At 36.1% G+C, this 12,023-nt stretch overlaps 1 protein-coding gene across 2 annotated transcripts in view; it reads left to right on the forward strand.

Moving 5' to 3' along the window:
* LOC145687961 (uncharacterized) overlaps positions 1 to 9,212 on the forward strand; it is a 104,742-nt gene extending 95,530 nt beyond the window's left edge. The window contains exons 7-8 of one of the 2 annotated variants that reach the window (XM_081761568.1): positions 247 to 416; positions 8,347 to 9,212. In XM_081761568.1, the coding sequence (XP_081617694.1) occupies positions 247 to 416; positions 8,347 to 8,360 (184 nt within the window). In that variant the 3' untranslated portion in view covers positions 8,361 to 9,212. The remainder of the gene's footprint in view (positions 1 to 246; positions 417 to 8,346) is intronic. The other variant, XM_081761569.1, reaches the window with a different exon arrangement.
* The last annotated feature ends 2,811 nt before the right edge of the window (positions 9,213 to 12,023 follow it).

A 12,023-nucleotide genomic window follows, 5' to 3' on the forward strand; every position in this document is an offset into this window, starting at 1 on the left:
ATTGTGTAGAGCGCTCTTGTTCCATATTTCAATTATCTTTTATCTATTTGAAGATATCACATAATTACTGTAAAATTAGCGGTATTTTAATTTCGCCGGGATGAACACTCTTTAACATTCAAAGGATACAATATGCTGTATGTGCCATTTCAACTATTTCGGATAAAGCCTTCTATATCAGAGACAATGATTGCTGAACACCCCTCGTATTATGCGTATTAACACACCATTTTTTTTTCATTATAGTCCCCCTTCCCCAGATCCTGTCTTTCAGCAACAACAGGAAGACGAGAGCGCTCCTATCTTCGAGAGCCCCCTTTCTCCACCGATGGAGTGCACTGTTTCACCTCCGCCTCCGGAGCACTGGGACCAATACCCAAGCGATGATGCAGACTATCCACCGACTCCAGATTCGTGTAAGGAATACATTCCACTACTACAACTATATCTGACTTGGCCTATTTCTTGCCTCTTTCAGCTTATCAAGTACAACAGACAATTTTCATCGTTATCACTAGGGCCCGGATTTTTATGTGCTAAAAAACTGTAAAATATTTATTTTTTATGTGCTAGAAATGAAAAAAAATATTTGCTATAAATTAAAAAAAACATTTAACAAAAAATAACAAGGAAATGTATGGGAAAACGCCCAACATAAGAAAAATAAATACCACTACTCACCAATAGCTCCCATTCATCAAATGTCGAAATTCCATGGGTATTGCAGTGAATAACTAACGTCTTTTCCAAATTGTCCATCGTAAAGTCATGCCTATTGTCACGGAATAATTCTTTATATTGAGAAAAGGAACATTCTACATCACACGATGTTAACCTAGCGTATTTGAAAAGGGGTATATCACGAATATTCATACCAACTTCACTTGTGTTTTGGCCTTCCCATACTTTGGATATTATATATAGGGTTTTATCCAATGTTTTTCTCAATCAAATCCTTAAATTCTTTTTCTTACGACTTCATCTTTCGAAGCAGAAAGAACATTCAGCTTTCTTTCAACGCACTCTACTTCTTTACCTAAAGTACTCAATAAATTTCTCGTAGTTTCTAGTTTCTTTATAGAGTGAGTCAAGAAACCGAAATTGGGAGGTATGAAAGCCAAGTCACATTTCAAGCTACTGTCACTTACTAAAAGGATGAACTATCGTCTGGGTTTAATTTAGTTAGTACAGATGCAAATGCTTCAAAATGATCCGCATAATATAGTACTGCATTAAGCCAGGTATCCCACCGCGTGATTACGGGTGTTGTAGGAAGTGAAAGATCGGGATTTGTTTATTTGAAAAGTTCAATTCTAGTTTGCGGTTTTGCGAAAATGTTTTCTCATTTGATTTGTCCACTTTAGGATAAAGGGTTCGGATTTTATTTTCACACAATCGATGTAGAGCATGTACGACACATGTCATGTGAATCATGTTAGGGTAGCATATAGAAAGAGCTGTACCAGCTTTCTTCATATAAGGAGCACCATCAGTCAAAAAAAGCAAAACATTGTCGTATTTCACACCATTCGGCCACAAAATGTGCAAAAATTCATCGGACAGCCTGGCAATTGTCACGTGATCCATAACTGAAAGTTCTTTAAAGGCTAGCAGTGCTGTGCTTAGGATTGCTTCCGTTTCACCTACGGTTTTACATAAAAATTCGGGCCTTTGTTATTACATTGTAAACTCGTGAAGCGTACACAGGAGTTTCCATTGATCTATACAGGGCGTAACTTAATTAATGTAACAAACGACGGGAAGTGGTTCCTTGACGCTGAGATAAGCGTAAAAGGTCCTATGGACATATAGCATAGTAGGCATATTAGCAGAGTTAAGGAGAGCCGAAACCGTAGGAACAGTAAGTTCGAAGTGGTAGATATAGAAAAGCTTAGATCAATATAAGAAAACAATAAGCTTAGTCATAGCGGTCTAGAAAGTCTAGAAGTGGCGCTGGTGTTCGATACGTAATTACCTGGATCACACATACAGGTGACATCAAGACCCTACAGTATAGGAGTGTGGTCATTGTGCTTCAACTGTTGAATAGGACAAGTGGCAGTGCTCGACTAAGACATGGTGCGTTATTTAAACCGCGAACAGATCGACGTACTATTCATGTGTAGATGGCAATGGGCGTAAAGAAGCACGACTGTATAAGGCGCGTTTTCCTAACAGACCCAGCCATTATACAGGATGGTTGCAGCAATTTGTCAGCGCGTGTGTGAAAGAAGGACCGTACTACCTGCCCATATAGATGATGGTCGACCCCGTCGTGTACGAACTCTGTTATTGACGAACGTGTGTTGAAAGCTGTAGACAATAAGTCAGATACGAGCTCGAAGAAACTTAGCTGTGAAATGCGTGTTACTCACATGACTGTGTGGCGTGTGTTATTTGAAAATACCTTATACCCATATCAACTGCAAAGGGTACAAGGATGACAGAAGCGGATGTTTAACCACGTGAAGCATTCTGCCATCCATTACCATCATGCTGTTTCAGGTATCAATACTGTTCACTGACGAGGCCACGTTGGGAAGGGATAGTATCAACAACATGCATAACACACATACCTGCATATGTCCATGGTACGGTTGTCACTCATCATCAACACCAATTTTGACCCAATATATGGTGTGGTACTGTACATGATCAACTGATCGGCCCACACACGCTACTCCGAATACTGAATGGAGCACAGTATTTGACCTTCCTGCAGGATATACTCCCCAACTTATTAGATCGGGGTGCAGGTCCAGTGCATTGGCCTGCCCGGTCTCTGGACCAGAAGTCACTGGATTTTTATCTGTGGAGACACATTAAAAGTGTGGTGTATGCTACTCTTGTCAACCATGTCAACGACTTGGAACAGCGTATTCATAACGTCTGTGCAATTGTTCGCCATAGCTCAGATATTTTCAAACAGGTTCTTTAATCCATGATCCGCAGTTGTCATGCATGCATTGCTATCCATGGCAGGCACTTTGAACACCTCCCTTCATTTGTTAACCGACAAACGTTCTTCCGTGTGTCTCGATATCTGCCGCATCGATCTTACTATTCCCACGTTTTCAGTCCTTGTTAACTCTACCAATATACCCAATATGCTATATGTTTCTAGGACCTTTCTTTGCTTATCTCGGTGTCAGGAATCGCCTCCCGGTTTTTGTTAACTTAATTAAGTTACACCCTGTATATTGGTAAACTATGAATATGACTAAAACACCCACTCACTGAGGAAACAAACAATAAATGAACTAATATACGAACACTGTCGTTGAGGAGTCTGAAATACCTCAATCGGCTAACGTCGGCATGACTTTGTTTCAGTATTTTGTCTTTATCTTCTTCTTTGTGTTGTTGTTGTTGATTCCTTATGACATCTCTTTCTATGATGTTTTGAACTTACTTTTACAATTTTACTAATTGTGCGTTGTATTACTTACAAATTAGATTAAGTTTTAGTAGAAGAAGTGTATTTTGCCAACCTGAGATTCGTGCGGATTCCAATAATTTCAATATTACCATATAGTGCAAAAAAGAGAAACAACGCAATTTTATTTATTACCTTCCATGTATTGGTAGCCTACATATCAAATTCTTCGCATCCAGTGTTGAATTTACTTTTTCCCAAATAGGGCTTCCGAAATTTCATGGAGGCATCTGAAAAACCCAGAGGTGTTAGCCTGTATCCCAGAAGGGTAAGGTCGGATCGAACAAATCATAGTCTGACAGTGCAAGACCCAGGCTATACGGTGGATGCTTTGAAACCTTCCAGCCAAGTTCTCTCAATTTCTGACGGGTTGTTAAAACATATACGGTGGTATAAGGATACGCTTTCTGTTTACTAGTTCCGGCCCTTTCTTTTGACTTGTTAAGTACAATCGCGTTCGTTGTCGACAGTACAGGTCCGACTCTATCGTCCTGCTCGGCGCAAGCAGCTCATGAAGCATGATTTCTTTCCACCAAAAGCATAGCACTACCTTCCTGGGTGTGAGTATGGGCTTTGCCACTGATTATGGAACTTCACTTCGCCCACAATCTTTTTCGGACATTGTTGTTGTAGGTTCTATATATATACGGTTCATCACTTGTGATCAACCGTTTCAAAATTGGCTAAAGTTCGTCACATTTGAGTAGAGATTATTAGATGGACATCCGACAGAGTAAATGTTTTTGATTCATCCCCATCCCGTAAACGTCACTAACACTTACTGGCACACTTGCCGGTAAATGTCGATCATCGATATAACAACACGTCGAAGGATTGCCGCTAGTGTGCCATTGGCGGCAGGGTTTCGTCGAGTGAAAACAGATGTCTAGAGTTCGAATGTTCAAGTTACCACCGCGTAGCAGAGGGAACTTCATTTTGCTCCGTGCTCCTTCGATTCGTCGCGGAGAATCAAGAAGGAACTAACAGGAACTATCGCTAGTCATGTGCATGCGGTTATTATTGTATAGTATGTTTTCGTGACGCATCGCTCCTAAAATGAGCTCCGGGAGTCAAGTATCTCATCTTGAAGTGAAAAATCTTGAGATGAGTGTGTATAATTGTATGAATTTTGATGGTAACTGTCGCCGATCATTAGAAAGTGAATATGGGATAATTGAGAAAAAAAGTAAATAGACGCGCATCATTTTGTTATAAAATTACATGGTGAAGCATTTTCTCTGATCACGAGCGGTTATGGTCGAATATACACGGTTAAAGGAAGTCTCTTATTAGCCAAATTAAAAAGACCTCAAAGATTTAACCCTCTACAAGCCGCGGCGAACTCAGAACACACGGCTAGTGATCATAAGGTTGGTGGTTCGTGTCCACCCCGGAGTACTATTTTTCTTTTTTATGGTATTTTTTTATTCACCTTAATGTAAACAAATCGCGCATGTAGGAGATTTAACATATTTTGGAGGAATAATTTTTTATGATTGATTGGCGTTTCGTCGCGTCTCTGTCGCTGGTGGTATAATTATTGAAAACAGAAGTGGGACCATCACGGATCGTCGTTGCGGGGGCGCCAATGTTTGGCGAGATGTCTCTAGTTGCTCATCGGTGGTCCACTGACGCTTACGGCATAGGGATATTATGTAATCCCCAAACGTCGCGATTTTCTTCTTTTTTCTTTTTCTTTTTTTTAGGCATCTTCCTCGAAATAGTTTAACACTATTTGGTTATTGATATTTAAGTCGTTGGCTATCTCATGACTGGTACGCTTGCTCAGCTTTTTCTTTTTCAGAATATCATTAACTTTTTCTCTGATTGGTTACCCATTGAAAATCTAAATTTCAAAAAAACGAAAGTGACTGAACTATCTTTTAGGTGTTGCTTTTGATAACGTATCTTGCCCATAAACAGCACAAATTTCTTGGCAGGTCTGCTCTGCATTTGTTCCTTTATTTAAAAAAATAGTAAACTGTTTTGCGGCAAGTTTGCTTGTCTTCATTGGGCAGTACCTTATGTCTAATTATGAGAATTTACACATTTTTTTTTTTCATATCTACTAGTTTCAACCATCTGGTATCAAATGGCGTTGGGCTTCATCCACTGTAACTTCTATACCCTAACGTAAGATTCAAGACATTTGGCCACCTCCGGCAAAAAAGAGATTACCTGATACACTTTTAAGGTTGCCTGACAAGACAATGACCGTATTAAATAATAAAAAAATAAAATTCACAAGAATTTATTGCATATCAAGCACAATATAATTGAGTAACGAAGCAATATGAATACAGTATATAAGCTACAGAGAGTTGTTATCGTTTACCTTGAAAACAGTGCAATATTTAACGATTTTTTACTGGCAACCGATAAGAAGCACATTAACAGTATGTATATTTAGATTTGAGCATTCATATTTGTTTAACCGGAAATTAGTTGGGCAAACTAAAATAAAAAGTTGAATATAAACAATTAGAACTATTAGTTAAGTGCAGTCTTAAGCTACATCGTACAGCGAGCCGAAGGCTTGGGTGGAACAACTAGTACTCGGAAATCAGCAATTAATTTTACGCATCACAAAGGTCTACTTATTAATAAATACCACCTTTTTTAAAGGAGTAATTGTATTTGTATTAGCAACATCCTCCCCTCCAAACCATGTCTCTGTACATAATTATCAATAAATACGAAATAATATATAAATGGGTCTAGGTCAAAACCCCCACAGCCAAAACCCCCACATTCAAGAAATGTCAAAACACCCACACAAACGGTCATAACCCCCACACAAATGGACAAATCTCCCAAACGCACGAACGGTCAAAACCCCCACAGCCAAAACCCCCACACTCAAGAAATGTCAAAACGCCCACACGATCGGTCAAAACCCCCACACAAATGGACAAAACAGCCACACATAGCAACGGTCATAATCTCCACATAAATGGACAAAACTCCCACAAAATCGGACAAATCCCCCACACTCTGAAATGATCGTCATTTCACGTCTTTGTTGCGGCTCTTTATGACGCCCAAGAAGAATACTTGCAACATCAGTTTAAGTGGAATAAAAAATGTTATTAAAAAGTACTAGGGCAATACATGAGTATGGGGGTTTTGTCAATTTGTGTGGCAGTTGTGACTATTTCTGCATGTGGGAGTTTTGTCCATTTGTGTGGGGGTTTTGTCCATTTATGTGGGGATTGTGACCGTTGCTATGTGTGGCTGTTTTGTCCATTTGTGTGGGAGTTATGACCGTTGGAGGTTATGACCGACTACCAGTGTGGGGGTTTTGGCTGTGGGGATTATGACCGTTCGTGTATTTGGGAGATTTGTCCATTTGTGTGGGGGTTATGACCGATCGTGTGGGCGTTTTGACATTTCTTGAGTGTGGGGATTTTGGCTGTGGGGGTTTTGACCGTTCGTGCGTTTGGGAGATTTGTCCATTTGTGTGGGGGTTATGACCGTTTGTGTGGGCGTTTTGACATTTCTTGAGTGTGGAGGTTTTGGCTGTGGGGGTTTTGACCGGTTCCCATATAAATATCGTATTTAGAAAAGATTCAAGACTCATTGCCGTATTTTCAAACTAATTAATTGGTGCGGAAGTAGTCACTAACATATAACCTTCATCTTGAATGTACATTGTCTATGAGACACGTCGCTGACTGCATCGAAGCGATGTGTTTGCAAATTCACAAACACATTTCAATAAAAATATAACTTTGTGTGCAGCAGCTGTATTGACGTTTGACCTTCAACGCCGACAAACCTGCTATAAGCAACGCTGCCAAATCTATGATATTGAAGTCAGTTTGAGCCGACATGCTTAGCGAGACGAAACTTCACCATGCTAGTATGTAGCAATATTCGTTTGTGACGAGAGGTTTAAATGAATGAATTAATTATAAATGAAATGTCTAGTTTCACGTCCACAGTTATGCATGGAGGCTAAGGGAGACGAAGGCAATGGTAGTAAATTAAGTGGTGTAATGAAAAAGCAGGAGAAAACGGAAGAACCCCAAGAAAATCCACGCACACGGGGTTTGTCTACCACATAGCCTACTATCTGGAAGCTGTAATCAAACCAGCGACCCAACGTACCAGGGGTGAGAGTTCTACTATTACTTACTCCAGTATAACACCGTAAGTTTGCTAATAGTGCATCATAAATGCATCAGTTCACCCCAAACGTCATTTCGACTGCCGCGTAATATAACTCACTGTATGACTTGGGGAACACAAGGTTCATCATTCCAGAAACACGCTTGCCGCTAGATCTTACCCATGTCAAGCTTCAGAATTGTTACTAAGATCTTTCTTTCATTAGCTACCATTTTACTTTCATTTCCATCTCTTCCTGGAAACTTTTTCCCATTATTTTCACATCCGGTTAATAATTCTCAAGTTAGCAGCATGTTTTGTATATCTTACGTGTTTCTATTTTATTATCGGCGTGATGTACGATGACTGTCTGTACTATTAAGTATTGTATTGTAATTTTTTAAATAGACATTTTCCTCAAAACTTTATTTGAGATGACACTCAATCTTTGTTACTCCACGTTAGCGCGTAACTTACACACCTATATAATATACTGGGGTTATTATTATTATTATTATTATTATTATTATTATTATTATTATTATTATTATTATTATTATTATTATTATTAGTAGTAGTAGTAGTAGTAGTAGTAGTAGTAGTAGTAGTAGTAGTAGTACTTGTATATGCTATCGAAGTTTGATTACTTTACAAAAAAAGAATGACACTGAGAATATTTCTGCTTTATGCCTCTAAAAACTAAACTTTTTTTTTTTTTTTTTTTTTTTTTTTGCTATTTTTGATTTTGAACGGTAGCTCTTTTGCAATGATTTGTATGTAATTATTTCTTTCTTTTACAGCATCCGAGGATTGAGAACACGGTTAATTATGTTATATGCTTCTTCAAAGAAGATCAACATCTCGGTCGAGAAAAAAAAAATAATCTTGAAGAAATAACTTTCTCTAAAGTCTTTTATGATATATTCTTTTTTAAATATTGTTTTATTTTCAAACATATTTTATAATCAAATATATTAACAAAAATAAATTAAAAGACATATTTAAAGAAAGAATATGTCAAAGTTAGTTACTCAGTATTAGTATTTTGTAACTACATGAGATTTTTGGTATTTTACATTTCAAGAGGTTTGCTTAGTGCCTTCACTATATATTGAGTGCCATTATTACAATACTAATATGTCTTCCACTACAAGATCAGGGATTTTGCTTTAAAAATAGAAATTATTGTCATTTTGTATATTTGTATAGAGGAATATTAGCAGTTATTTCAAAAAAAGAAAATATTAAAGAAAAAACACAAAAAACAAAACAAAAATGGAAAAATACAAAAAAAAAAGTTTTAAATAAGAAGTCAGTTAGAGAAAAGGCAAACATTCCAAAAATATTGCGTGATTTGGTATTCTGGGTAGTGAAGATATTTCTTTTAACACACACTCTAAATATTTGGTATTATTACTACACTTGTGCCTTACAAGCAACTGTTTGTTTTCCATGTCAAAATTTGCTATTTTGCTATTATAAAATTAGGTATTTTTTATATTTTATGTGATCGTGAATTGCTAAAAACTTTTGTTGCCAAAAAGTAAATAACTTTTTATCATGCTTAAGAGTCAAGATTCCAGTATGATCATTCGTTAAGTATTGTACTGCTTAGATTCATTTGATATAAGAGTTCAGTAAATTAAATTTGATTTTCATTCCAATGTTTGCGATTTGGCTTTTTAAAATAAAGAATACTTATATATATATATATATATATATATATATATATTGTTATTTAATTTTGTATGCTTATATATAGTGTTAGGAATTGGCGTTCTACAAAAAGTTATTAAGAAGCATATTTTATAATGAAAGTTCCACAGAATAAGATTACTATCGTGAACGTTCCTTAAACAGTACGTTGTTTTATATAATTATTAGAGTTAAATGTTTTTTCTTTGTTTGTTTGGAAAATTTGCAATTTTTTCATTTTTTTTAAAAAAAAATAATGTATGTTTTTCATTTTTATATGTTTGTATATATTGCTAGGATTTTTTGTTACTTATAAAAATTAAGAAATGTGCTTTAAGATTGAAGTATTGTGAAACAATGTTTCTTGTGTGAATGTTTCTTATGTACTTTGTGCTTTCAGTATTATACATAGAAAAGCACTTTAAAGTAGGAATTTTTGTTACTTGTAAAAATTAAGGCATGTGCTTTAAGATTGAAGTATTGTGAAACAATGTTTCTTATGTACTTTGTGCTTTCAGTATTATACATAGAAAAGCACTTTAAAGTAGGAATTTTTGTTACTTGTAAAAATTAAGGCATGTGCTTTAAGATTGAAGTATTGTGAAACAATGTTTCTTGTGTGAATGTTTCTTATGTACTTTGTGCTTTCAGTATTATACATAGAAAAGCACTTTAAAGTAGGAATTTTTGTTACTTGTAAAAATTAAGGCATGTGCTTTAAGATGGAAGTATTGTGAAACAAGGTTTCTTGTGTGAATGTTTCTTATGTACTTTGTGCTTTCAGTATTATACATAGAAAAGCACTTTAAAGTAGAATTTTTGTTACTTGTAAAAATTAAGGCATGTTCTTTAAGATTGAAGTATTGTGAAACAATGTTTCTTATATACTTTGTGCTTTCAGTATTATACATAGAAAAGCACTTTAAAGTAGGAATTTTTGTTACTTGTAAAATTTAAGGCATGTGCTTTAAGATTGAAGTATTGTGAAACAAGGTTTCTTGTGTTAATGTTTCTTAAGTACTTTGCGTTTTCAGTATTAGCCGTAAGAATAACATCTAAAAGCATCTGCTTATCAAGAACACTACTTAATTATTACCATTATTAGCATTGGATGATGTACGTTGCTTTCTGTTTTCATTCAAAATTTTCTCTTTTGTTTTAGATTGGGCTAATTGGCATATGTATAATCTGTGTATCAAAAATGTATGTAATAAAAGGTTTTAAAAAAAGGTTAAATTGGTCTAATTTTAAATTTCAATAAAGCTAGTGTTGTTTACATGACCTTGGTAAAATCAAATGTATTTCAGGAAAACTACATTCATACATTTCGGGTAATAAGAGCAAGAACCAACTGAACAAAAACTGTTTTGGTGGAAATGCATTTTAAACTTTTCCCCCATAAGATTGAACTTAACAAAGCGTTCCTCAATCAATTAGCTATTAATATTTTTTTAAAAACAATATTACTTTATTATTGCTTGTTGAATAATGATGGACTTAGTAGGACTTGATGGACTTAGTAGGAGTTCAGGAAGTTAGGTGGGAAGGAAATGGATCTGAGAATTCCGGAAATTTTACGTTCTTTTACGGGGAAGGAAATAAAAATCACCAGTTAGGAACAGGGTTTTTCGTTCACAAACGAATATTACCAGCAATTAAACGGGTTGAATTTGTTACTGACAGACTTTCTTTTATTACTCTTAAGGGACGGTGGTGTGATATTATTGTTTTAAATGTACATGCTCCAACTGAAGATAAGGATGACGATATAAAAGACAGTTTTTACGAAGAAGTGGAACGGATATTTGACCAACTCCCGCGATACCATATGAAGATTCTATTAGGGGATTTCAATGCGAAGGTAGGACGAGAGGATATTTTCAAACCGATTATAGGGAATGAAAGTTTGCATAAGGAAAGTAATGACAACGGTGTTAGACTCGTGAACTTTGCAACATCCAAAAACCTAATCGTGAAGAGTACAAAATTCCCACATCGCGACGTTCATAAATACACTTGGACATCACCAGACGGAAAAACACATAATCAAATTGATCACGTTTTAGTAGATAGAAGAAGACAATCTAGCATAATTGACGTCCGGTCGTTTAGAGGGGCTGATTGTGACACTGATCACTACCTGGTAGCAGCGATAATACGGGAGAGATTATCGTTGAATAAAGGTAATACTCAATGTCCGAAAACGGAGAGATTTAATTTAAAGAAATTAGAAGAGAGCCAGGTAAGAGAGGAATACCAGATTGAAGTTTCGAATAGATTCTCGGTTTTAGAAGACTCGGAGTGCACTAGTGTTGAGGATACTTGGATTGAAATTAGAGATAGCATTAAAAGTTCAGCAATAGAAAAATTGGGACACGCGGAAATACGTAGGAACAAACCATGGTTCGACCAAGAATGCATTAAACTAGCAGAGAAGAGAAAACAGGCAAAATTACGGTGGCTACAAAATCCGAATGAAATAACTACACAAAATTTCGCAGATATCAGGCGGGAAACTTCCAAAACTTTTAGAACAAAGAAACGGGATTTTTTGAAAGCTAAAATTAAGGAACTTGAAGATAATAGTAAAAATAAAAATATTCGGGACATGTATAAGGGGATCAGCGAATTTAAGAAAGGCTATCAACCTCGTGCTTATATATTAAAGAAATCTGACGGAACAGTTCTCACTGATACGGATAGCCTCTTAAATAGATGGAAAGATTTCTTTAACGATTTGCTGAACACGCAGCCAAAAACTAATGTGCGTGGAGAAAAGGAG

This window comes from Thermobia domestica, chromosome 6 (genome assembly GCF_964235325.1).
Source record: "Thermobia domestica chromosome 6, izTheDome1.hap1.1, whole genome shotgun sequence".
Lineage (NCBI taxonomy): Eukaryota > Metazoa > Arthropoda > Insecta > Zygentoma > Lepismatidae > Thermobia > Thermobia domestica.